We start from the raw sequence: 26302 nt of genomic DNA, 5'->3' as shown, positions 1-26302 counted from the left end.
TTCTTATTTATTTTTTAATACAAAGCTGTTTGGACTCGGATCCCTGTCACACAGACACTGTTAGAAATAAGTCCCTACTCCCTCATTTATATAGAAAGGAGCTTTTCAGAGGTTGTTGCTTAAGGTGCCTTCAGCAGTATCAGGGATCTCCCAAGGTACCCCTTCCTAGGGATCCCTCTGTTATGATCTCTCCAGCTTTTCCTTCAAGCTATCATGCAACAGCTGCTTTGTACACAAGGAGAAAGAGAGTTTGTGCAAATGTAAGTTGCACATGCAAGTCATGGTTCTCTCCCAGGGCAGCTCCTCCTCCACTCTGCCGGTAAAAAAAATGCATGAGCACTTCCTAATCTGCTTCAGAACAGAGTCCACAAAGCTGGCAACAAACCATGTGTTCAAACTGATTGTGGTAACTCACACACTCCAGCTTGAAAGAGATTTGGGAGCAAGCAGCCCTCACACTGACAGAGCTCTGGGGCACGGGCAGTGAGGAGGACAAGCACTTTTTTGGGGCAGAACTGACTACAAAGTGAATAAAAGCATCTCTGAGTGAGCAACGTGGCTGAAACACACACTTTTCTTGCAGGGACAAAAGAAAGAAATCGCTCCCACATGGCACCAACTCTTGCCCCAGCTGCTGAACTTCCTTGCAGGGGTTAAACTCCAGCTCTGAGTGAAGTTGCTTCACCTTCTTGCAGATGTTGACTAACTCCACTTGACAGTCAGGAACCTACAAGGAGAGGAGAAATGAAGCAAGAAGGATTTGCTGGCTGATGTAAATGTACCTTGGATCTCCTTCCAGAGAGCCAGATGCCAGGAAGAAGGTGACTGGCAATTGGAGGCAGGAGCAGGTTGTTAATTTTGTGGGAAGCAGTCTAAAAGCAGCAGAGTGAAATGGAGGAAGAGTAAAATTCCTAGGTTAATAGCACACAATTTCTTATTTCCTCCTTGGAAATAAGAAGAGTAAATGAAATCAGCTGTGGGACGCTAACAGCTTCCCTACAGCACACGGATAAACATGGATCTCCCTGCTCCAGGATGCTGGGGGTGCCAGAATTGGATTGCTTCACACAAGAAATATCTGTGTGAGCACACAGCTATTAGTCACTCTAACCTCTGGCTTAAGGAACTACAGCATTACGGATGCCAGGAGACAGTGCTAAGGAAAACACTGCTGTGTGTTATCCACGCTCTTGGCACCACTCCAGTGTCAGGTAAACAGGAACTAGCTGGCCCTTCAGCCCCAGCCAGTCTGGCTCTGTGTCTGATTTGTCACAGAAAGAAGATGACAACTTTGTGCCCCTCCTTTGGTAACTGCAGGGTTCCAGCACCTCTGGCATATGGTGGCACCCACCCAGTCACAGCTCTGAGGACACAGGGAGGCATATGAGCAATGGGGAAAGCCTTCAGAGATAAGGGAGGATCCTTTCATCCTCCCTTAGCCAGAGGCTCCAGCCCTGCCAGGCAGTGGAAGAGGAGCAGGAGTAGGATCAGTCCTCAATTCCAGCACTCCAAGACTCAAGCCCCACTTGCAGTAGCATATGGGCAGCCCTATGGACATAACAGCAGAAAAGTGCTCATCCAGCAAAGAGACACCAAAGGAACTTCAGGGTATCACTTGGCCCACAAGCCAGCAGTTGCCATGGGGAACAAGACCAGACCCATTTTACCTCACTTAGCCAGTCCCAGGCACATCGTCCTGGGCAGGGCATCGCCAGCCACCACTGCAGCTCCCCATCATCTGCCCTGTGTCATCCACTGGCCCATCTCTGCTGCCAGCTGGGTCACAGCACAGACCTGCAGGGATCTCCCATGCCCTGAGTCATCCTCCTGGGCCTGGCTGGCCCCAGCAGAGACCCAGGCCTTACCACTGTCCTGACTGATGCTTCAACCCCGCTTGCTCACCCCCACACACTTCTCCAGAAAGGGGAGAAGGAGAGTGCCTGGCAGCAGCTCCTGGAGGTGCAGGTGCTCCAGGCATAACTCTCCTGCTTTGTTTTCTTTCCTTTCACAAACTGAACTGCAGAAGTTGAAAATTGTTCCTGCATGAGAGATTTTAAGCAGCATTTAAATTAGGGGGAAGAAGGCTGGAGAAGTAATTTTGTCTTCCACAAGAACTAGTTTTAAGTTCTGTTTCTCCAGAGTTCCCAACCTTTCTTGTTCTCATGTTGAAAGACCTCAGTGCACACAGTTTTACAGCCTGCAAGGTTTTGGCATCGTGCTGCCATGGGGTGAGATCAGTGCAGGAGCCTGGGACCTCCAGGGTGAGAGAGATAGGAAGAAAGGGGAGGTGGGAGTCACAGACAGCGTGTGCTCTGCCAGCCTTGAGCTGATTACACACTCCTGACTCACGGCAAGGGCACTCCTGCCAACCCACTCCTCTCCTGCGAGCCAACTCCAAATGCCCTTGGGAGTTTGCAATCTTGAATAACTCTCTGAGCCCCACAATCTGAAAAAGGGCAGGGAGGGGGAAGGAAAAAAAGAAGTTAAGAGAAAAAAAAAAACAAAACCAAAAACTGCTGGGAAAACTGCTGCTCTTGCATGTGATTTCCTTTACGCAGATACCAGGCAGCTGCATATTCTCAGAGCAAAAAGGCCATGGAGTTCATGAGGACTGAGTATTTTTGAGGCTTCAGCACTCTTCAGCAAAGAGCCCCAGGACACAAAATGTGTCCAGCACACCCCAGGACATTGTGGATGCACAGCACAGCAGCTCCCTCCAAGGGTGCCAGGCTCTGGCACGAGTGGCTCGGGTGCTGCCAAAGGAGCCCTGAGATGCTGAAGTCTGAAAGAAATAAAGCCAGTATCCTGAGCAGTGATGCCAGGAAAATCGAGTCTGCATTCATCTAGCTCCAACACATTTTCTAGCTCAGCGTCTGCCCACAGGTGACTTGGGAGCAGCTCAAACTGCTGGGAACTGAGAAAACATCCCAGATTCTTCCTGAGCAGGTTTCTCACAATCCTACGGGCAGTATCTAAACTGGATAGCTGGAAATACTTTCTGACGGACTTTGGAAGTCGTGGAGGGTTTTTTTTAAGGATAGAACCCTAGTGGGGCTGGTGATGAAGAAATTACTTTGGAGTTTCCCTCAACACGGGGTGCCAGGCCGCAGAAAGCAGGGATGCCAGCACCGCTGTCAGAAGCCAGAGACAGGTGAACTCCGCCGGGCACAGCCCGCGGCATTTATTGTTTCTTTTTCCCACACAGCCGCCTGGCCCCAGGAAATGCGGACGAGTCGGGTGCCTTTGGGACTCCCCTCCCTGCTGCCTTGGATCCTCCAAGCCGAGACTATTCCCAGAGGGGCTGAAAAATTACGCGGAGATCAAAGCCACCCCGGGCGAAGGGAAAAAAACCACCAAACCTTATCAGACAGAGACCACCCAGCACAGGGAGGGGCGAGCTGTCATCCAGCAGCTTTTCCTGCTGCCGAAGCTCCCCCTCGCCGCGCTGGCACGGCAGCCAGCCGGTGAAATCCCTGTCCGGCCGGGAATCCCGCCCGGGTTTTGGCTCGCTCTGCCCGGGGCGGCTGCCCGGGGCCGGGCGGGGCGGGGCGGGCTGCGGCCGGCTCGGGGTGCCGCCGGCTCGGGGTGCCGCCAGTGCCCCAGCCCGGCCATGCGGCTGCCGCTGCCCGCCCTGCTGGGCGGCTCGGCCCTGCTGCTGCTGCTGCTGCGATGGCGGCGCCGCCGGGCGCTCTGGAGGAAGGTGGCGGAGGCGCAGGAGCGGCAGGAGCGCAGCCTGGTGCGCATGGAGGCGGCGGCGCAGCGCTTTCGGGAGCAGGTGAGCGCCGGCAGCCGCGGTGCTCTCCCCATCCCCCGGAGGAGACCCCTGCCTGAGCCCCATCCCCATCCCCCGGAGGAGACCCCTGCCTGAGCCCCATCCCTTGGAGGGGACCCCTGGCTGATCCCTCTGCCCATGGCCTCGCCGTGCCGCCCTCCCTGCGAGCGAGGGGCAGCTGCTCTCCCGCCTGTCAGGTGCTCTCCCGGCTCCTTGCATGGCCCCGGGGTGTTTGGTGTTGCTGGTGTTATTTGGTGTTATTGTTTTCCCTGCCCAAGCCGCCGTGTGTGCGTGTAGCGCTCAGCGATGGGGACGGAGCGCGGTGTGGGGCAGCGGGAGGTGTCCCGTTATCCCGGGAACCGGCAGCGAGGAGGGGAAATCCCTGTCTGAAGGCTCCCCGCCGCCGTGGTGGGGGGCTCGGGCTGGTTGAGGAGGCAGCAGGAAGAGGCGATAGGCGATACGTGTTATCAGCAGAGGCCAAAGTGCAGCTGCGGGCAGGGATGCGATGGTGCCCGGCCTCGGGCTGGAGCAAAGTCGCTCAGGTTCAGAGTCCAGCTTGGAGGCGTGAGGTTTGATACATTTTTCATGAGGTTTGGTAGCTGGTGAAGAAACCTCTGCTGACCCAAAAAATTACCAGCCCAGGGGCTGTCTGGTTTTTGCATTTCCCTGTGCAAATATCTTACGATGCCAGGAGAAGAACTGGCTCCGGGTCTGGTTTCATTCCTTGATGGAACATTTTTTTATAATCACGAGTCAATTCCCACCGTAATTCAGCAGGAACATTGCACCGAGCTGTTCCCCCAGCCTGGTCATGACCTGTCTGAACAAGGCTGTGTGAAAGGCTTTATTTTAATTAGCAGGTGCTTGGCGTGACTGGTCTGAACAGGAAGAAAGGCTGAGAAAGCCGGGGCTAGTACTGGCCCTGAGGGTGTGACACCATGCTCACTGGTGTCAGGTAGGGCAGGATGTGGTCTTGAGGCAGATACCACCTTCAGCGACTAAATGGCAGATATTTTTTGGGTGAGTTACAGAGGGGACCAAGGAGAAAGGAGGACCCCATCAGCTGAAGTAGAAGTGTGACATTCCCTGTTCAACCTTTCCCGTAGCACCCTTCGGTGAACACGGTCTCCATCCTTTCTCTGCCTTTGCCGGAGCTCTCCAGGAAACTCCGAGCTGGCTCCCTCCCTCCCGACCACGTCTTCTATGCCTATGTGGGCAAGGTGAGCAGCAAGGGCAGTGGGGCAGCAGCTCGCCCACGGTGGGGCTGGCTTTTTTTGGGAGGAGCACAAGACAAGTTTCAGACCTGGCTCAAATGCTGCTGAGCTGTCTCTGCTCACTGGTTAGTGGTGGGCCCTTTTTCTGTGAGTGGTTAGAGAGCTGGGCACTGGCTGCCAGAGCTCTCAACTTGGTTTGGAGGAAAAAGGAGCAGCAAGCAGCATTTGCAGAACCCATGCCTTCCTGGGAGAGCCCACACCTTGCCTAGGGCATGTATACCTGTAGGGAAGTTGCAGAGTGCTGCTGCTGTCTCCCGTCCATCTCCAAATGGGTTGTTAAACCTCAAAAATCAGTGTTCATATTCACTCTCTACTTTTGCCCTAATGTTCTGATCACTTCCTGGGTTCCCTCTTTGGGACTATCGTTTATGCCACCCCAGAAGCTCAAACAAGGGAACAGTCTGTGGTATTCATCTGAGCTGAGTGCCTCCCTTCATCACACACAAGCTGGCACTAAGGCCCTGCTGTGTCCATCTTGCAGTTTGGCTTGAAAAGTAGCAGGAAGGGCTGCCCTGATAACAACTGTGCAGATGGGGAGGAGGAAAAGAGGGAAGAGACAGGTGTCCTTTGCAGAACAGGGGTCATTGTGCAGCCCCATGGGCTGTGACTCACCTGTGGGTTTGTCCTGCTTTCCCCAAGGCCCTCCAAATTGCCACAGAAACCAACTGCATCACGGAGTTTCTGCAGGAAAGCGAGACCCAGCTCCACAGAGCCAAGCTGATGGAGAAGCAAGGTCTGCTCTATGGGGTGCCTGTCAGCATCAAAGACTCCATCGACTGCCAGGTACCACCAGCATAATTCCACATATATCCCAAAATCCCTATGGGCTGGAGTCTGGGGAGGGGGGAGCTTTGACCTCAGCACCTGGATTGATTTTGATGTGGGTGATGTGGAATGGGCTGCCTGGACAGGGGAGGGGCTTTGCTGCCTGTCTCCCATGTAAGCCAACAGAGAAGTGTGGTCAGATTTGCCATCAGCACACCTTTAATGTGTGTGTGATGGGTGGGCTGCTGGAGGTGCGTGTATGCACTTAAATGTGCAGCTAGAACTATGGGAGCAGGGAGAATTGCAGTCCTCCCTCTGAAAACCTCATCATATTCTGTTCCCAGGGTCACGATTCCACGCTGGGGTTCATAAAAAACCTCAATAAACCTGCAGCAGAGGACAGCGTGGTGGTGCAGGTGCTCAAGAGACAGGGGGCAATTCCATTTGTTAAAACCAATGTTCCCCAGTCCCTCATCAGGTAGGTGGGTGCTCTGCTCCCTCAGCATAGCAGCAGTGCTCTCTTCCTCATCTCAAGGGAGGGTTTCTATCTGGTCTCATTCTCATTTCCCACTTCTTTTTATATAACAGCACCTGGTCTCCATTCTCTGTGTCTATAAATTTCACTTTAAAAAGTAAACACATTTAGACTGAGAATAAAAATTTTCTCTAGTTCCACATGAAATAAAGAAGCAGAAGAGGAGGAAGACAGGAGAGAAACTGTTTTTATCTTTCTTTAAATTACCTCTCAGAGATGATCCTAGTAACTCTGAAATGCAAACACATATTCGTGGAAGGGGAAGCTAGTTAAGCTAACGGCCTTAAATTCTTCTGCCCCCAGACCTCCTGCTCTATCTGGCAAGACCACTCTTGGTGTCACTGATATGTGGTGTGCTCTGCTGGACAGCCACCATTCTTGTGTCCCCATGTCCTGAGAAGTGAGCTCTGGCAAAGCTCCTCTGTGGGTGACCATTGCCCAAGCCCTATGAAATGCCTTCCTTAAGATGATGTGGCAGTGACTGACTACAGTTCAGAAAAGCCACACAAAGAGGTTGCCTCAGGGATTATCAGATTTTGCGCCACTTTCTGGGGAAGTCCAGTGTCAGATATCTCTGCAGTTGGCATTTGGCCTGTGCTCAAGCAGGGGCTCAGCTTTGGGTGGCCTTGGCACTCGGCTACCTGAACAGCAAGACTTTCCAGGAGGGTTGGTGTGCTGCCAGAGGTTGTCTCTGGGATAAGTCTAATGTCAGTGAAATAAGATGTCAGTGAATTCAGGTGCTGGGACCTCCAGAAAAAGGCTCAAGGTCTTCATGACTGCAGTAAATTATGTCAGTGCAACAACTATTGCCTGTTGAAAAACAATTACCTGATTGCCTTCTCAAGGTCTTTCAGTAGTGACTGAGCTCCACAGCAGCAGATACCTGAATTCCTCATTTGCAGTATCTCTCTCTCTCTTCAGCTATGACTGCAAGAACTTAATCTTTGGTCAGACCTGCAACCCTCTGCTGTACACCAGAACCCCCGGAGGCTCCTCTGGTGGAGAAGGAGCACTTCTAGGAGGTGGTGGGTCCATCTTGGGCATTGGGACAGATGTAGGAGGGAGCCTACGTTTTCCTGCTGCCTTCTGTGGGATCTGTGCAATCAAACCCACAGGGAACAGGCTCAGGTACTGTGAGAAATGCAGCCACTCGACCAACCACTGTGCTGGGATGCTCCTACTCCTGTGGGCAAGGGAAACTTGGGAGGAGCTGGGAAGAGCTTGTTTATCCCTCCTGCCTGGGCAATATCTGAGGCCTATATGGAGGGAAGCATTGGTTCCCCCAGGATGGAGGTGGGGAAACCTCTTCATCTGCATGCTGAGGGATGGTTCTTCCAGGCTGACATGGCCTAAATCACTTAGACTGTGTCTCTTGAGCTTTCTCTGGGCCCTTCCTTCACCCAGCCTTCACATCTGCAGTTTCAATTAATACTTGCTACTGCTTAAAGCTTTTCCCTTCAATGAAAACTACTCAGCTGCTGTATTTTGTGTGTCTCTTTTCTTTACAGCAAAAGAGGAGTGATGGCTGGAGTCGTTGGGCAGAAGGCAGGTAGGAGTTAATGTCTGTCCCCCAGCAGCAGGGCAGGGGTGAGAAGGACCCTCAGCTGGTTATGGGGGACTTTCTCCATCGCCTTTAGAGAGAAGCAGATTCCCTTTCAGGGATTTTTTCAGAGAGCTGCCCCCATATTGTGATCATTTTTTCACATGAGCTGAGAGGAGCTGTTTGTGTAGCATAAACCACAATACAACCTGTTACCCACAGGGTGTGGCCTGTCTGTCACTGCTTCATGATGGTGGGATTAGCAGTCAAAGGGAGTGTCTGATGTTACCCTCATGTAATAAACAAAGATTTTTTGGTTTGTTTTTTTTTAAAGTCATTAAATGGAGACGTCAGGGTGCAGATTAATGGATAGCAACTCTGAGTCCGTAATGATGGACCTATGGGTGGGAAGACACTTGTGGGTATCCCCTGCCCAATTCTTAAAGAGGAACTGTTGCCAACACTAGATTAAGACAAAACAATGCCAAGAGGTGCTGGTTTTGCAGAACATGCCCTTGAAAGCCCCTCAGCCATGAGTGCTCTCTTGTGGTCTCTTCCAGTGGCTGCAGCAGTGGGACCACTGGCAAAAGACGTGGAGAGCCTGGCGCTGTGCCTGCGGGCGCTCCTGAGCGAGGACATGTTCAGCCTGGACAGCACAGTGCCACCCCTCCCCTTCAATGAAGAGGTACAGCACCTCCAAGGGCCACACATCTCCGGGGAGAGCTGCAGCCTGAAAACCCCTGACCCATGGCTGGGCACCTGGGCAGAGCCAAGTGCTGCTTTCCAGCACGGGTGTGCTGCTGGCTCCACTGGCCCCCTTCCAGCCAGCCTCTCCCTCTCCCTGCAGGTGTATTCCAGCACCAAACCCCTCCGCATAGGCTACTACGAGACTGATTTCTTCACCATGCCCAGCCCGGCCATGAGACGCGCCGTCCGCGAGACCAAGCAGCTCTTGGAGGAGGCTGGCCACACGGTAGGGGCCTTGGGGCTGCTCGCACAGGGGGACAGGCCCATCCCGTGTCTTTTTCCTTGGCAGATGTTGCTCAAAGGGTAAACACGGCTTTCAGGGAAGGATGGAGGTTTTCCTGTGGGCTTGTCAGGAAATCCTCAGCCCAGCTGGGCCCATTTCAAGCCCTCAATGGCTTCTCCCAAAAAGTGCCTGTGCCACTGATTCCCTCCTCTGTTGTCCCTCCAGCTGGTGCCCTTTGAACTCACAAATGTGGACTATGTGATCTTTAACTACTGTGTCAGGGGAATGTTCGCAGATGGAGGGAGCTCCTTTGTCAGGAAATTGTGAGTATGGCCTGGAATGGCTTGGTGGGATTGGAAAACATATTTATATTTATATTTATATTTATATTTATATTTATATTTATATTTATATTTATATTTATATTTATATTTATATTTATATTTATATTTATATTTATATTTATATTTATATTTATATATCTGTATTTGTATTTTATTATTAATATATTATATATATATATATATATAATATTTATATATATATATCTTCCATAGGGTCTGGCTGGACTTGGGTACAGGTAGCAGATCTAGTGGCTGGTAGGCACTGGGTGGGACTTAAGGTTAAGTGATTCAGCTGCACCTTGATTCCCTTTGGGATTGTTACCAGTCTTGGAAGGAGGTGGTATCCTGTAAATGCTGTGAGAGTCAAGTGTTGCCCAGCAGAATGGAGCAAACCTCTTTTTGTCACTTAGATAGAGAGGGGTTGGCCTGGGGAAAGCTGATCTGCTGTGATTGCTTCCTCCCACTGCTCAGCTAAACCCCCTCTCCCTTTCAGCAAAGGGGAGCTGGAGAAAGGCGGCGCGGGGATATTCTTCTGGCTGGCAAAGGCACCACACTGGCTGAAAACTCTCCTCTCCTGGATTTCCAAACCTTTTGTAAGGTCCATTTCTCTCTAGTGTAGACAGAGTTAAGCTGTATGTGAGTAACTTGTCTCCCATAGCAGTGAGGCTTTTTCCTAGAGAAGTCTCTGGCCATTGTTACCTGGCTGTGGTCAAACACATCTCCAAACTGGAGTGATGCTGTTTCTGCTCCTCCTCTCCCCACTTTGGGGAAAATCCCCAAGTCCAGCCTGAACACCAAGGAAACAGCTTCTATTTGTGACTGAGCCATCTCAAGAGGACAGAGCTGGGATTCATATAATTTTTTTTTCACTTTCTCCTGCTCAGGTGCCTCGATTTTCAAGTATCATGAGAAGTATGAAAGAAAAGTGAGTAAATCTGAGCCTGAGCAAATTTGTGAAGATTTGTTTTGCAGCAGTGTTTGCTACATTATTGGTGCTGCTGCAGCTGCATGGGTTTGAGAGAATGCAAGGCTGAAAACGCAAGGGTGGGAGCAAACAGAGCAATTTGTGTCTACACCATAACCCTGCTGGATTTGGAAAACTGTTTGGAAATTGAGGGTGGGAATGAGAGCAGGGTCATAGCCTTTTGCTTGGGAAGAGAATGTAGCTGTGGGGATGACATATGGTGTTGGCTTCAGCACTGGTTAATGCATCCATCATGACAAGCAATAGGGACCCAGAAAGAAGGTGTATGCACAGGGAAGGATGCCTTTCATTGGGTTTGTTTCCTTTTACAGCACAGTAGATGAAGTCTGGGGTCTTCATCATGAAATCCAGGTAAAGTATTCCTGTTTGGGGTTAAATAGTTTTTGTTTGATTTGTCTTTGGGAAGAGGCAGATTCAGCACACACCAAAGTTAAGATATGACCAAGTCTGTGGTGATGGAAGATGGTAACACATCATTGCTCAACAGATCTCACTTGGATGTGCAAGTTCTCAGCACATTTAAAGATGAGGACAACACATAGGCAAGTTCATGATGCCAGACCAGACCTGAATTGTTGACACCTGCATATAAAAATGTAGATCATCAGATTTGCCTTTATTTCCCTTCTGGTTTTCCAAAAAAAAAAGCCCATGTGCCAGGTCACCATGTGCCTATGCACTGTCTTTGCCCACCTCCAGTTTACCAGGGAGACAGTGCTTTTTTGGGATGAATACTGTCCAGGCAGCAAAGCATTGCTGGATTTTAGCAGGATCAGGACTGAAGTAGCCTGTTGGCTGCTCCCAGAGAAGAGCCAAGAGCCCAGCTGGATGCCCAAGGAGAGCCTCAGCCAGCAGCTGTGGGACAGTACAACCACCCCACTGACCACCAGCACATTCCCTCCTCAGGACTTTTGCCACCAGTTCATTGCCCAGTGGAAAAAGCTGAATCTGGACGTCATGCTTTGTCCTATGCTGGGCCCGGCTCTCGGCATCGGCTACCCTGGGAAGCTCTCAGGTAGGGCACTGACAGGGGACCTTTGCCAGTATCCATGAGCAGCCTTCCTCCTCCCCTCACATCCCCAGGGTGCTGGCCAGCAGCAGGAAGAGCTCAGCTCTGGGGACAGCTGCAGCCCAGCCCAGGGGCTGTACCTGGAACAGCCCCCCTGGTGCAGTGGGAGCCAAAGGGATTTCCATCCCCTGAGTTCCCAGTTCCAGTGCCCCGTTAGCTGGAATCTCACACACACAGCGGGGTGAAGGCTTTCCCAGTGCAGGCTGGCACTGCAAGCTCCCCCTCTCCCCCAGTGGCAGTCAGCTACACCATGCTCTACAACGCCTTGGACTTCCCTGCTGGCGTTGTCCCTGTCACGCTGGTGACGGATGAGGACGAGGAGCAGCTGAAGGACTACAAGGGATACTATCAGGACTGGTGGGACCGGACCCTGGTGAAGGTGAGTGGTGCCAGGTTCTCCAGGGTCACGAGCTCCCCCCATCCCTTCCCCTGGACATCCCCAAGCGCTCTCCCTCTCTCTGTGCCGCAGGCTTTTCGCGGTGGTGTGGGGATGCCCGTGGCCGTGCAGTGCGTGGCCTTGCCCTGGCAGGAGGAGCTGTGCCTGCGCTTCATGAAGGAGGTGGAGACCCTCAGCCTGAAGAAGAACAGTTTCCTCTGAGCCCCAGGCGCTGAGCCGGAGCAGGATCCCAGCTAACAGCAGCGTGGGGCACCCTTTGGGCTGACCCACAGGACTCGTGTTCCCTTCAGGGAGGATGCAGTGATGGCTGGGCTGGCTGCTGGCTTTGGGAGCGAGGGGAAAACAAGGCGAGCTCTGATGCGGTGGAGCTCTTCCAATCATTGTCCTAACACAGTACTTTTTATTATCTGAGTCTGTTATTTCAAGTCTGTGTTTGTGTGTGGGGTTGGGGTGGATTTTAATCCCCCCAGGGAAATATAAGAAGATGAGCGTTCTCTTACAGATGGGGAAACTGGGGCACAGGGACTGATTCTGTCTGAGATGCTCAAACTACTACTTGGAGTGCTGTAGGAACAGGGATTTTCCCTTCTGTTCTCAGCTCCCTGAGGATGGAATCTGGTGTTTTCCTTAGCACAGCCCAGCAGTCAGAAGGGAAAGCTGAGCAGACTCTGGCAAGCAGAGATGGAGCTGGCCCACTTCCCACCACAGAGGGCTGCTGGCACCCTGCACAGCATGAAGGAGAAATCATGGAATTACAGAACAGTTTGGGTTGGAAGGGCCCTTAGAGATACCTCCTTCCAATCTCCTTCCACTGGACCAGGCTGCTCAGAGCCCCACCCAAGCAGGTCTTGAACACTGCCAGGAATGAGGCAGCCACAGCTTCTCTGGGCAGCCTGTGCCAGGGCCTCACCACCCCCAGGGAAAGAATTTCTTATCTCTTACCTAAATCCACCCCCTTTCAGTCTGAAGCCTGTGCTGAGCAGCGTGCCAGAGTCAGATGGACAGCGGACAGCCTGCCCTGCACATCTTCTCCTCCCATTTGGCCCATGCCAGGTTTTCCAGCAGGATTTTCCAGCCACTGGCAGCTGCTGGGATTGGCAGCACTGGCTGCTCCCAGCAAGTTTCCAAGGGTGTTCCAGAAAGGAACAGCACAATGCAAAAGTGTTTTCCCAATGCAGGAATGCCTAAAGCAGATTGTTAAAAAGCTCTGGCAGGATTAATGTTTCCTTTTTTTTAATGTATTATTGTAGTTTAAACCATGCAAAAGCCTGGAGTGTTTTCAAGGATAGTGTTTATCACAGCCAAGGAGAAAGTAGCCCCCAGGGATCCCCATTCTTTATCAGCAGGCTTGGGAAACAGGAGGGAGGGAGCTCCAGGCATCCCATGACTGAATACTATGTAAAACCAAGCCCAGAAGAGCCTGTGTGATGTTACAGGTACTTTCTTCCCACACAGAAAATGCTTAATGGGGTTAAATGTTTGTTTTAAAATTCAAGCCTGGAGGACTTGTCCCAGGAAAGGAAGTGCCACCTGGACCCTGCTCCCAGAGCCAAGCACCACATCCCTGTTAGTTTAACCACTCTCCCTCTGGCATGGAGGTGGGCAGGGCGTGGGAGTCCAAACCATGGAGCCACCAGTGAACCTGAACCTGTAATTATTCCTCACTGGAAGCCCTGAGCAAAGTCCTCCAGCAAGCCATGCCCAAGACCATGGGACAGTGCCCCAGGCAGGGCTGGAGCTGCTGGGTGGCTCTGGGGACTTGAGGCTGCCACAAGGGCCAGCTGCAGGCTGCTCCCAGCCCAGCCTGGGCAGCAAGAGGTTGGTGTGCCTGGCAGCACTGAAGCACTTCAGGCTGGTTTGGGGCAATGAAGACCAGTCAGTGAGGAGAGGTTGGTGACATCCACACCGAGTTGTTTGGCTCATTTTGCTGCCCGCCCTGTCCTGATAGGGAGGATCCTCCTCAGTTTTCCTGTCAGCAGTTTCTCTCTCACGTCTTCCTCAAGCTTCCTCCCTGCTGCCACAGGAGTAATCCCACAGGACATGTCTGTAACAAGCAAGAGGGTAACATGATATTATATATCACATGATATAACACACTTAGCACAGCCACTGGCTTCAATCCCCAAAGAAGACCCCTCCACCAGAGAGCAATGGTTACTCTGGATACTCTCCCCTTACAAGCTGTGCTGCCCCTCTGACTGGAGCAGAGCCAGTGTCTCTCCAGATGCAGGGGGGTTGCTTTTCCTCTTGGCAATGAGCTCTCAGAAGCATCCCCTGTCCCTTCCCTGCCAGCTTGCAGGCGCTTGAGAACTGAGAGAAGCTTATTATTTTTTCAGCCTCTCCTTTTCGCACTAAGCCACAGTCCTGAGCAGGGGGAGCAGCCGTGGCAAAGGGCAGCTGGGAAGCCTGCATGGTCCAGCTCCTTTGCATTCTGCTGGCTGGAGGATGGGTTAGAAAGAGGGGAGCAGATCCTGGATCCATCAGAGGGGATTTCCCAAAAGTGCTCGGCCTCTGATTTGGGTTGCCAAAATGCTTTTCAAAGGGGTGTTTCTTGAAAATGATACAGAGCAGTCACTCCCCGAAGGCACCTTCAGAGAGTTCCTTCCCCACTGCATTCCCAGAGTCACTGCTGCACCTTCATTCTCTTGGTTCTGAGCTCCCATCTCTCCACAGGGACACTTTGACTCCCTCCCTACATGAGGTTCCCCAGGACAAGCAGAACTGCATTTTCCCAGGCTCACAGGGCTGCAGCTGATGCTGCCTGAGGGACAGGGATGATGGCTGAGCACTTCTTGTTAATGGGCCTAAGTGTTCATTAATTATTACACGTGGGTATAGCAGGGCCAGCCCAGAGCTGGGCTTTGCTAGCATCCAGCTCTGTGTGTACCCAGGTACAGCCACTGCCTGGGGGAGGCACAGCCTGGGACACCCCTGCCCTGGGGAAACCCCCCAGGCTGAGTAAGCTGAGCACACTGCTTTGCAGCCTGACCCCCAGTGCTGCTCCAGCAGCCAGACCCTCTCAAAGTCCACGGTCTGCAAAGTTCATTCCTGGACTTTGTTAAAGCAGCTCTGCTTCAGAGCCGATCCCGCACAGCAGGCGAGCGCACAGTCTGCGCTCACCAGCCCTCCCAGGAGCAGGTGGGAGAGCCAGGTGTCTGCAGCTGGGATTAAGAGACAGAAATCATGACCCAAGAGCGACTGTGGCAGGTCCTGGATCCATCCTGGGGAGACCTTGGTGCCCTCTCTGCTCTGCTCTGCAGCTCAGCTGCAGCTGTGGTGCTTCTGAAATGGCTGGGAAGGAGGCAGGTCCAGCAGAAGATGGATGAGGCAAGGAGGTCTCGGCATCTGGCCCTGGAGAGAATGGAGAAGGCATCTCACAGGCTTAAGCAAGAGGTAAATTTGAGGTTTATTCAAGGAAGAGATTATAATTTGGATAACCAAAGAAATGGGAGAGCTCTCATCAATCCCTCTGTCAATGGTGGCTGGGGCACAGGCACCATTGGAGCATCACCAACCCAATGTTTTGTCAGGGTCATCACCCCCCATTGCCTCAAAAGGCCCTCCCATAAAAGACAGTGTAAATTAAGTGTTTGTCAATACAGACCCATTGAGGGAATCCTGAGGATTAAAGAAAAGTTGGAGCTTGGGACCTTCCCAGTCAGGTCACTACCCCAGACCTCCCATGCCCATTCTCCTCATCCATCCCTACTGCCAAACCTTTCCTCTCCCATCCTCTTTCCTCTGACCCTCCACAAGGACCTGTCTGCCTCATCATCCTCAAAGTACAAGGGGGTTCCACATCCTTCCAACATCTGCACATCAGAGACCAAAAGCCATTTCCTCCTGCCCATGCCCAGGTAGAGAAGCACCTGGATTTTAGGAGGTCAGGCCTTTGGGATTGTCTTAAACCCAGAAGAAACACCTCCTGCTATCCTTTTCTTAGAAGGGAGGTTGCAAACAGCTCACACCCTTTTTTTTCCCCCTGTTAATGATAAATTTTGTAAAACTTTAGCTGGTTGAACTGCTCTTCAGTGAGTTAGAAGGGGAGTGAAGGCCTGTAAGAGGGTAAACAGAGACAGGTCAAACCACTCTTACAGGTTCATGCAGCTCCAGTCAAGGTGCAGTTTTCTGCCTGTTTTGGTTCTGGTTTTATGAACTAAGACTCAGCAAATTCCCCATCTGTAAATCCCCCACTCAGCACACACAGTGCTCTGTGGGAGGTCTATATGTCTACAGGGCATATAGCCTAAAATTTTCCACTCAAGGTGATTGCTAGGCAGATGTTAAAATTGGGTATTTGCAGCCTAAACCAACGTTTTCTGTCTTTTTCTTCCCTCTGTACCCAATTCTCCACCCTTTGCAGAGCCCAGGCACCCAGACCTCACATATCCTCTCGCTGACAATGGTGGAGCTGGCAGAGAAGCTGAAGGAAGGGTCCCTGTCCCCAGAAAGTGTCCTCTACTCCTACATGGACAAAGTGAGTGACACCTCCAGCATGGCAGAGATGCTGCAGGGCTCTGCTGCAGTGGAACTTTCAAATTAAGAGTCAGCTCATTTGCTGGGAGGACCAGCAATGCTGGGGATTACAATTTTTGGTGCTGTGATGTCTGAAGGGTGGCTTACAGGCATATAAGCAGGACAGAATCCAGGACAGAGAAATATCTCAGAAAGAAACATACAAAATTTATAGGTAAGGTCTCAAAAATGCTGAAGTTTTGAGAAGCTTGATAATTCAATATGTAATGTCTACTTCCATCCATTCATGTGTCTTGCTTCTTCTCTTCTCTGTTCTGGAGAGGCTTTGGAGGTGAATCGGGAGGTGAACTGTGTGACAGATTTCATTCATGGATGTGAGGATCAGCTCCAGAAACTGAAGAAGCAAAAGGAGAAGGGGCTGCTCTATGGCATTCCCATCAGCATCAAGGACCACATTAACTGCAAGGTACATCCCCAGCTCCTCTGCCTTTTGCCTTGGGTCTGGGAGCAGAGGTGCCATCCTCATCAGGACTGGCCAAGAGTTCCCTCAGACAAGGATGTTCTGGATCCAATACTGTGGGACCAGCAAACCTGCCTTTCATATACTTCTACCCTGTTCTGATCTGGTTTTCTCTGGGACAGTCAGGTCCTGTTCTGCCTCTGAGAAAAGTTAGGTGGGAGCTTTGCCACAAGAGGCACCACAAATCAGGTCTGTTTTTGTCACAGCTCCAAACAGCATCTCTCCTGCTCCTAAAGAGCTTTGTTTCCCATCCCCAAGGGCCACGTCTCCTCTGCAGGGATGGTGAAATTTCTGGGCCAAGTGAAGGAAGAAGACAGCGTCATTGTCCAGGTTCTAAAGCACCAGGGGGGGATCCCCTTTGTGAAAACCAACATCCCGCAGACCATGATAAAGTAATGCCATGTTTGCCTTCATGGAAACACTGTGACACATGCCTCTTGCTATCCAAGCTAATCACGCACGCTAATTACCTCCTTACTTCCATCTAAAATTATTTCTCTTGCATTTGTTGCCTCTTTCTTCTTAAATCCAGCTGTCTCAACAAATCTGCTCCATGGCAGTTCTGCCTTAATTCCACACCCATCCCTGCACGGTGCTCTGTGCCCTGTATTTATGGTTTGCAGAGGGTTTTGCCTCACTCACCTGCTGATCTTCCTCTCCCCAGCTACGACTGCAGCAACCCCATCTTTGGCCAGACACTGAACCCTCTCAACCCCCAGAAGAGCCCCGGGGGCTCCTCGGGAGGGGAGGGAGCTCTGATCGCGGGGGGAGGCTCCATCCTGGGCATCGGCTCGGATGTGGCTGGCAGCATCCGCCTGCCCTCCAGCTTCTGCGGGCTCTGCGGCCTCAAACCCACCAGCAACAGGATCAGGTACATCCCAACTTCTGTCCTCCTCTTCCACCCACTGTGGAGGCTGCACGGTGTCCCCCACGGTGCATGGAACTTCCTAGTGCCCGTGGTTTCCTCCAGGGTTAAGTTAGCATTGAGCTTGCTCTGTTAGTAACACAAGATGACTTCAATCTGTATCACAGCAAAGATTTATACAGTTTTTAATAGTGCTGGCCAAGAAGCTGAAAGCAAACACTACAGGATGATCTCCTTTTCAGATGTTTTCCAGCCCTTGCTTTGCTTGTAAGAATTTTCTGTTTATCAGAGGCAGTTTGCCCATAGATAAGGAATTAGTTGCAGCAGGGAAAAGAGATGATAAATACTGTCCCTAGCAGCTTCCAGACCATATAAGTCCTCTTCATAGCCTAGGAAGTGTCGAGTCTTTGCAGGAGCTTTTGACCTCTTAGATGTGGTTGAGGGCAAATGGGAAATTTACAGCTCAGCATGGTGACCTGCCCTACAGCCTGCTGCTAATCTGCTTCTCCCATTATGTTCCCAGCAAACAGGGAGTCGTTTCTCCTCTCATAGGAATGCAATCAGGTAAGTCCATGATGGCATGTTAGTATGCCAAACCTTTGCCTCTTACATCTCCTACTACAGTAATGCCAGTGAGAGTGTTTGCTCTGCTCTGTGCCTCATGGCAAGCCAAAGCAGTGACCCGTGAAAACAGCCTTGTGTTGTGACATTTTGCACCATTTGTTCTGTTGTGTGTGGTGGTGGGTGTTGTCTGAGCCTCAGCAGGATGAAATCAATGCAATCATGTAATGGAACCAGTGGAATCAGGCAGTGCAGTGAGTAGCAGGAGAGGTGTGAGATGTGCATGCCAAAGGCCTGGGATGTCTCACTGGAGATGCTGCCAGGAAACTCTTGACAGCTTCAGCTGCTGCCAGGCAGCATTGGCAGAAAGGCTGCAGCCCTTTCTCCTCAGGACTGCAGAAGCCTGGCCCAGGAAGTCATTAGGCTCATTAGGCTGCCTCTGATCTGAGGCTGACAGATCCTTCCTGCTGGACCTCCATGCTCATTGCACTCATTCCCCACTCCTTTTCCCTGACCTGAGACTCCCCTGTGCTGCAGCCCCAGCAGTAACTGTGCCAGCACCAGCCCACCTGGCTCAGTGACCGCCCCTTTGTGCTCGCAGTGACGGGGATGCTGGGGCCCATGGCGAGGGACGTGGACAGCCTGGCCCTGTGCATGAAGGCGCTGCTGTGCCAGGAGATGTTCCAGCTGGACCCCACCGTGCCCCCCATCCCCTTCGATGAGCAGGTGAGGCTCAGAGGTGCTCCCATGTTTCCATCTGCCCAGCAACAAAGTACGATCTCCGGAGATTCCTGTCCGGTTTCACGTCCAAGATAGCAAAGGATCCAGGGAAACACACATCCCTGTGTGCAGAGGACACCCAGCATGGGTGACCCCAAGGAGCAGCCACACAGCAGGGTTGGCAGGCAGGAGGTGGTGACAAAAAGACCATACCAAGGACCGCCACTGCAGACCCCTGTTCTGGACAGCGCTGCTTTTCACCAGCCCTCTTCCTCCCATCCTTCCCCCAAAGCAGGAGACCTCAGTCAGTGCCTCCCTGGGAACAGTCCATTCTTGCTCCTCTCCTGGATGCAAGTCATGGCTCCTCTTCTCGCAGGTTTACACCAGCTCCAGGCCCCTTCGTGTCGGGTATTACGAAGGAGATGGTTACTTCCAGCCCTCGCCTAGCATGAAACGCGCTCTCCAGCACACAAGGAAGCTCCTCCAGGATGCAGGGCACACGGTGGGTTCCCGTGCCTGTGGTTGCCTGGAGCTGTTACCCTAAAAAAGTCTGGATAAATCACTTTCCATCTCCACTTTTGCTCCCCATAAAAGAGAAAGGAAAATGTAACAGCTTGTTTTCTTAACTGGAGTGGAATTGCTTATATCTCTGGCCTAGCAGATGTGATAAATATGTTCAGATATCTCCAAGTCACCCCAAGCACTGTTTTTTCCCATCATGCTTGGTGTTCCCATAAATATCAAACTCAAAACAGTTTCCATGATCCCTCAGCTGTTAAACACAGTTTACAGACTTCTTAGTGGGTGAGTGGGAAGGGGGTTGGAACAGCTGACCCTCCAGGGACTTCTTTTAGCCTACATTTTGCTGTGATTCCACCAGTGGAGATTTCTATATGGTAGCTTCTCCAATGATGCAAAACAATTTTTAATAAATTTAAAACTCGTGAAGTTTCTAAGAATTCTTCTCTAAGAATGCAGAGGAGTGGAGCCTGTGCCAGGTCCCAGTATGTATCAATACCTTGGATAGGACTACTGGGAAAGGACAGTGGGCAGATGGAAATGAGGCCTTGCTGTCCTAGAGCAGCAAAGGAGGGTGTAAGTTTCCCACTACTTCCCACTGACCACTGGTGAGGCTTTCAGAGGGTTCTGTGAGTCATTTACCTTTGCTGCCTCTTGGACAGGGATGGTTTTCTTGCAGCTTGTTCCCTTTGCCCCACCAAAGATTGACTACGTGGTGGATGAGCTGTTCACCAGAGGGATTTTCTCGGATGGGGCCGCCCACCTGGTGGACTGCTTGTGAGTAAAACCCCACTGCTGTGTGGGCTGTGAAACCTGCAACTGTGAGGCCAGTGGCTGCATCCAGAGCGATTATATCGTGCATGCAAACTGAGCAATGAGCCACAGAGGAGCAGTTTCTGCACGACTTTAGCACGAGCAGCAGGCAGTTCACACACACAGGTACCACGGTGGGTGCCCACCCAGCCCCTCTCTCACCTCAGCATGCCCAGGGCTGTGCATGGCCCCACCACTGCAAAGCCCCCCAGAACTCTTATGGCCCTGATGACACAGGCAGTACTGAATTATCAGTCACTTTTGCAATGAACGTTTACACCTCAGCAACTACTGCTCAGTGTTTTCTATAGAAACAGGCAGATTTTGTCCTCTAGCAGCTCCCCTCCAAGGCAAGCCCCGCCTTGGGAGCAGCACTGCTATTGTTATTATTGCTCTGTGACTTGTCTACAGGTAACTTGTCCTGACTTTTTCACTCTCTGCCCTTCCAGCAAAGGAGACATCGTGGATCCCAACCTGAAATCCCAGTACAATACTTACAGGATTCCTGCTCTGGTGAAAAGGATCTTGGCTATCATTCTGAAACCCGTGGTAAGTGTGTGGCTGGGCCTCAGCTGTGTTGTAGGAGACTTGCAAGGTGGGGAGGTTTCCTTGTGCAGGGAGGTAAACTGTACCACCCAGGAATTCTTGGCTGCTTCATGTTAAGTGCCTGATAGGCATCATAGTGAAATGCATTTATTTTTTAAACCCAAGCTGAACTTATCAAGTGAGTCTGACAGCCTTTTGTGGGAGTTTTGCATGGGGAGGTTAATAATAAGGAAATATGATCCTTTCTCAGGAAACCTGTGAGCATACAGCTCTTCCAGCAATGAGCTCCAGGAGAATGGATATCACTAGTGAGGATACAAACAGCACTCCAGAAGATGCTCTCCAGCACTAGAAGTGTGGTCTAGAGCCTTATTTGTATGAGTTGTAGTGATTAAATGTGTAAATTATTATGGGAGTAAGCCCACTTCACTGGAACTGGCCTGTCCTTCTGAACCACCTCTGCTAGGACAAGACAGATGCCCAAAATGCAGTCACAGGGCAGCCAGCTATTCCAGCTGCATTGTTGCTGACTAATCCCAAGTTTTTCTCTTTCCTCTGGAAGTACCCACGAATTGCTCGGGATCTCAGCGCTCTCTGTGGAGTGGGGTAAGACACACTGAGGTGGCTCTGGAGAAGGGGGATGTGCTTGGCTGTGCCCACCTGTTTGTGCAGGTAGATGCCAGCTGGCTGTGCAAAGCCCTGCCACGGGGCTGGTGGCACAGGCTGAGTGAGGTGAGTGTGTGCCACCCCTGCACAGCCTGGGATCAGCACTGGCTTATCCTTCTCAGCCAGGGGTTGTTTCAAGAGCTTAAGGATCCTCAGAGTGACAGGGTGACTCATGGAGATCAGCACAGGGAGATAAGGGCTGCTTTCCCCATCAGGTGGTACCCAGGGCATCAGGTGCCAAGTTAATGCAGCGGTCTCTGCCTGCACGTGCAGTGTGGTGTCAGGCACCTGTGCCTCCAAAAGAGGCACAGACACACCAAACTGGTAGCAAATGAATTCAGAAGACTGATTTTTAGCCAGGTCTTCTGGCATGCTTTAACAACTGCTCCTTTGATGTACCTGTAAGCATGTGTGCACCAGGGGATCAGCTGGGAGGTGAACCATTGCTTGTTCCCAGAAGGGTCATGCAGTCACTTTAAAAGTGGGCTATCTGTGCATTTTCTTAATTGTTTTCTGTTGCTACAGTCACTCATTAATTCTGCCACCTTTCCAGATCTGCCAAAAACCTCTGGGATCAGCATGGAGCAGTGGCGGTAATGTGACTTTCACTTCATTTTTTTTTACTGTAGTGAGAGGTCTCTGAAGTTTCTAAGCAATTTCTTTGCACCCTGCACTGTCTAAGCAAAAACAGCATAGGAACAGCCAGTGAAGATGAGGCTTCACTTTGTCTTTTCTGTCTCTTGCTGAGAATTCTCCATTTCAGGTATTAGGTGTTACTGTTCTGAGCAAAGGCCATGGTTGAACTATCAAGCAGAGGCATTAGAACTCAAAAATTTTGTATATGAACTCTGTGACTTAGGTGGCTTCCTTATGAACTCATTTGAGATCAGCAACCTCAGACAGGAAGCTTTTTCCTGGACAACTGCATCCAGTGCTGCCACAAGCTGACCAGGTTCCTCTTTTAAACCATCTGAGTTTTATGCTTCAGTTTGGTTTTATTGACTGCCTCCTCTTGTCTCTGCCCTGATGGTTGGAAACCTTCATGTTTCCTGTGCTCTTTACTCCCTTCCAGTTTATCCTTATTTTATTTTTGTCCTTGAGTTTAAATAGCACCTCTCCTCTCTGGTATTTTCCGCTGCCTCTGTCTATTTATAGAGAGTATCCTCTTTCAGCTGGTGTTTTGCAACGCTGAGGAGGCTGTTTTGGTGTCCTCCCACAAGGCAGGATCTGTGTTCCCTGGGACACCCTCACAATCCTTTCTGAGGAGAAACATCCCCCCAGCCTGCACCACCAGCCCCTCTCAGTGCCACTCACTCCATGGATGTGCACTGTGGTCTGACAAATTACAGGGCAGAGGAAAAACTCATAAAAAGCTGCCTGGTCACTGGTGGGAGTATTTGAAATTAAATGGCCATGGGTTTTTTTTAAGGTGAAAACAGATTTCTCTCCCACTCCTGAAAAAAACCCCACAGAAAACCAAACCCAAGAAGTAAACATAAAAAACCAAGACAGACAAACAAACACACACAAAAAAGAGCCACCACAAAAAGAAAAAAAACAAACCAACAACAACAAAAAAAAAACCAACAAAAAACACCAAAAATGCCAAAAAGAAAACACTTTAGAAGATTTTATGGCTTCAAAGATTATTTGAATTGTTGCAGTTCAGTAAAACCATATTCACATGTTTTCATCTACTGCAAACAAGAGCTGATTCAAAACTTTTGGCTAGTGACCAGCTTTTCTCTCAGAAAAAAAAAAAAAAAAGAAAAAGAGAAAAAGAATCAGGTTAGTTGCAGTGACTGTATTTCCTGGAAACACATCTTATTTGTTGAACTTTCAGCAGGAAGGATCTCAGACTGCAGGTGGAAATTGAGGTCAGACTAAAAAATAGCCCCAAGGCCAGGTCTTTTGTGAGAGAGGTGGAAGACTCTTGTAGAGAAAACTTGGTGTGAAAGGGTTGTGCAGGACAGGGGCTGGGCCATGGGACAGATGTGTCCCTGTAGCCAGCAAATGGCTGCAGAAACAACTGCACTGTGGTTCCATCCGTGTCTGTCTGCTAAGACAAAGTGGGCCATCTCTCTGGGGGTGGATTCATTCACTGCCTGATGTTCAGCAAAGCTGTGGTAAACCAGATTACAAATCTGGATCTCTCTTGGAGCTGCAGTGCAATCCTGAAGCTGTGCCTCCTGTGTTGTGGGGGATGTCTTGGAGCTTGCCCAAATGTCTCTTGCTGCTTCCTTTCCTTACCTGTATCCTCATGCAGAATGAAAGAAGGTTTTGTGGAAGTATTTTGGATTAATGTTTTTCAATACTTCTACCAGAATAACCAAAGCTTTTAGGAAATGTGACTTTTTAATCATCCAAACCACTGTTGTCCTCCATTAAATATAACTCTAAAGCAAAGCTGTTTGTGGAAAGGATTGGGTTAATACTCAGATAAATCAGTTCTGAAACACACACCTAGCATTAATGTCTAGGTCTGGGCAGCACATGGTATTCTGACAGGAAACCTAAAAGTGGAAGAACAAAATCCCTTGACCCTTTCACAACACAGCTCAGATTTTATCTTTTTTTTTTTTTTTTTTTCTGCTGTTGTTGTATCCAGGAAGGCTTTCTCCCTCCTTTTCCTCTGTGTCAGCATTGATCTGCCACTGCTGCCCAGCAGACACGCCTGCCATCCCCTCTGCCTTTCCTTCCAGGCTTACCGCACGGAGTTCATCTCCAGATGGAGGGAGCTGAGGCTGGATGTGATCCTTTGTCCCATGCTGGGGCCGGCCTTCAACCACGGCTACGCTGGGAAGCTCTTTGGTAACGTCCCCTGTGTGGTGATGTCCACCCACGGCCGTGTTTGTGGGCAGAGACACACGAGTCCCACGGACTTTCCCCAAACCATGCACTTCCCTCCAGAAAACAGCAAAGGAGAGGCCTCTGGGTGGGTCTGCTCACACCCCCACCTCATCTGAGCTGAAGATGTTTGGGTAATTATGGGGCAGCAATTAGTGGTCCCTCTGTCCCAGTTATTCCTTGGTGAGTTTTCCTTGTTTTCCTGCAGCAGAGAGTGGCAGTGAGGATGGCTGTGGTAGACTTTGGTACAGGATCAGGCTCTTTTGGATGCAGCTGTCTCACATTTCCCAGGACTCTGCAAACAGCAGGAGGGCTCACTGAGTGTGACTTGCAGAAAAAGGCCTTTTTTTATAGCTTCCAGTCAGGGTCCTCCATCCCTCTAGCAATGACCTTTTGGGACCCAAAATCCCCATGATGATGTTACATAACTGGACATCAGGAATATCTTGAGAATACAGTCAGGATTTTCCCCCAGGGATAGATGCAGCCTCTGAATTGGTCCCTCCCAGAGCACATCTAATCTCCACACAAGTGATGGGTGAAGGCACAGGTCACTCTCTGCTCTCTGGCACTCAAATCTCTCCATCAGCAATCCCTTTGAGCAGCATGGCCTCCTCTGGACCAGCAACTCCAGTCTGCAATTCCTGCAACTCAGGTTTGTCGTCTGAAGGCCATTGCTGGCCCAGCACATTAAATTTTGCCATTTTGCACGCTCTGTGTTCCAGCTGCAACCTCCTACACCAATTTGTACAACGTGTTAAACTTCCCTGCCGGGGTGGTGCCGGTCAGCACGGTCACGAGAGCCGACGAAGAAGAACTGAAGCACTACCGAGGGCACTACAGAGACCCCTGGGACCAGAGGCTGAAGGAGGTCAGCAGGAAAAGAGCTCAAGTCTTAGCAGGGTGACACCCCCGGGCCATTGTCCCAAGGCCTGTCTCCATCTCCCAGCGAGAGCAGGAGCTGGTTCAGCGGCCTGGTCTGCACCACTGCTCGGGCAGCGTGCGGCGCAGCAGGGCCGGTGTTTGCCGGCCTGGCAGCCGTGCCCTCGCTTGTCTTCCCCTGCCCTCCCTTCCTGCAGTGTCCTGTGCCTGCCCTGCTTGCCTCAGCACTGTCCTTGACTTCTGCAGGCTGTGGCAGGAGGCGTGGGGCTGCCCGTGGCCGTGCAGTGCGTGGCTCTGCCCTGGCAGGAGGAGCTGTGCCTGCGCTTCATGAAGGAGGTGGAGACCCTCGCCCGTGGCACAAAGACAAACCTGTGATTTCTGGGAGCCAGCCTCCAATGGGATGGCTTTTCATTCCCTGCTCTTCACTCCAGCCGCCTTCTACCTGATATGAAGCAAAGTAGATAGTGAGTTGAGAACTCTGAGCTAATGTTTTAATAAAGTGGCACTAAATTCAGTTTAAAAATAGTCAGCAAAAAGCTTGTCTCTGTCTAAATTGTCCTTCACTGTTAAACTGTGAAAAAAAAAAAGCCAAAGGAGTTAATTCTGGACCAAAGGGATCCAATATCTGAAGTTTAATATTATTTGTTGTATGGTGTAAGACCAAAGAGCTTTACTGCAATATTTTACTTCCAACAGCGGGCAGGAGCAGATGTTTGTGGGAGAGTATAACCTGGCAAGTGCAGGATTCCCTCTCTGGCTGTGCCATAGTTTGGCCAAGAGGCTTTTTGGCAAAAACTTGCAGTCAGCCCATGGATTTAAACAGCTGCCAAAAGAGCTCTCCTCCACAAACTTGAACCCTTCCTGAACTCATTTGCTGCCTAGATCTCCACCCCATGCAGCAGTTGAGCAGTTTAGCTTAATGTTCTCTGTTTAACCATAAGCTGAGAGAAATGTTAACTGGTCTGTCATCGCTCCTGCTCCTCATTATTTCTGCAATGGGAAAAGATGAGGCTTTGTTGCCTACAAACACTTCAGGGAAAAGTGAGGAAGCATTTCTGTGACTACACTTAGGCCATTCCACTGTTTGGTGCTTCCAACAACACCGTGACAATTGTGTGATGTTTCTTGACCCATCCGTCGCTCTCAAGGTGGAAGAAGAGGCTGGAGGACAAAGGGGGAGTGATGAAAGAGATACTTTGAATAAGCAAGTGTGTGTTGAAATAAGACACGATCATT

General features: G+C 50.7%; 2 protein-coding genes across 3 annotated transcripts; both read left to right on the top strand.

Moving 5' to 3' along the window:
• The first annotated feature begins 3522 nt into the window (after positions 1 to 3522).
• On the top strand, positions 3523 to 12062 carry LOC111933094 (fatty-acid amide hydrolase 1-like). Its single transcript, XM_086841916.1, has 15 exons — positions 3523 to 3775; positions 4879 to 4992; positions 5686 to 5829; positions 6156 to 6289; positions 7268 to 7474; positions 7855 to 7895; positions 8447 to 8571; positions 8734 to 8859; positions 9082 to 9179; positions 9694 to 9793; positions 10085 to 10125; positions 10497 to 10536; positions 11092 to 11200; positions 11488 to 11633; positions 11724 to 12062. Exons 1-15 carry the CDS (start codon positions 3611 to 3613, stop codon positions 11850 to 11852), a joined length of 1719 nt encoding a protein of 572 aa, XP_086698042.1. The 5' UTR covers positions 3523 to 3610; the 3' UTR covers positions 11853 to 12062.
• A 2772-nt stretch (positions 12063 to 14834) lies between these two features.
• Positions 14835 to 25602, top strand: LOC111933093 (vitamin D3 hydroxylase-associated protein). Of its 2 annotated transcripts, none has more exons than XR_015273796.1 (15): positions 14835 to 15044; positions 16015 to 16128; positions 16450 to 16593; positions 16906 to 17039; positions 17312 to 17518; positions 18036 to 18076; positions 18675 to 18799; positions 19170 to 19295; positions 19992 to 20089; positions 20575 to 20674; positions 21234 to 21277; positions 21891 to 21930; positions 23946 to 24148; positions 24910 to 25055; positions 25313 to 25602. XR_015273796.1 is itself a non-coding variant. In XM_023932481.2 (15 exons), the coding sequence occupies exons 1-15, from the start codon at positions 14835 to 14837 to the stop codon at positions 25439 to 25441; spliced, it is 1767 nt and encodes a 588-aa protein (XP_023788249.2). In that variant the 3' UTR covers positions 25442 to 25602. The 2 variants fall into 2 exon arrangements, 1 of the variants encoding a protein (XP_023788249.2); XM_023932481.2 differs by having other exon boundaries at positions 24040 to 24148.
• Positions 25603 to 26302: the final 700 nt, after the last annotated feature.

The sequence above is a fragment of the Cyanistes caeruleus genome, chromosome 9, assembly GCF_971803275.1.
Source record: "Cyanistes caeruleus chromosome 9, bCyaCae1.hap1.1, whole genome shotgun sequence".
NCBI lineage: Eukaryota > Metazoa > Chordata > Aves > Passeriformes > Paridae > Cyanistes > Cyanistes caeruleus.
Note: the sequence above shows the minus strand (reverse complement) of the source record. Positions and strands in the feature narration are given on the sequence as shown.

Coding starts and splice junctions, on each gene's coding strand:
- LOC111933094 (XM_086841916.1), top strand. CDS start 3,611: ATGCGGCTGCCGCTGCCCGCCCTGCTGGGCGGCTCGGCCCTGCTGCTG. Junction 8,860..9,081: donor TGGAGGAGGCTGGCCACACG/GTAGGGGCCTTG, acceptor TTGTCCCTCCAG/CTGGTGCCCTTTGAACTCAC. Junction 9,180..9,693: donor AGCTCCTTTGTCAGGAAATT/GTGAGTATGGCC, acceptor TCTCCCTTTCAG/CAAAGGGGAGCTGGAGAAAG.
- LOC111933093 (XM_023932481.2), top strand. CDS start 14,835: ATGACCCAAGAGCGACTGTGGCAGGTCCTGGATCCATCCTGGGGAGAC. Junction 20,675..21,233: donor CTATCATTCTGAAACCCGTG/GTAAGTGTGTGG, acceptor TTCCTCTGGAAG/TACCCACGAATTGCTCGGGA. Junction 21,931..24,039: donor ATCAGCATGGAGCAGTGGCG/GTAATGTGACTT, acceptor CTTTCCTTCCAG/GCTTACCGCACGGAGTTCAT.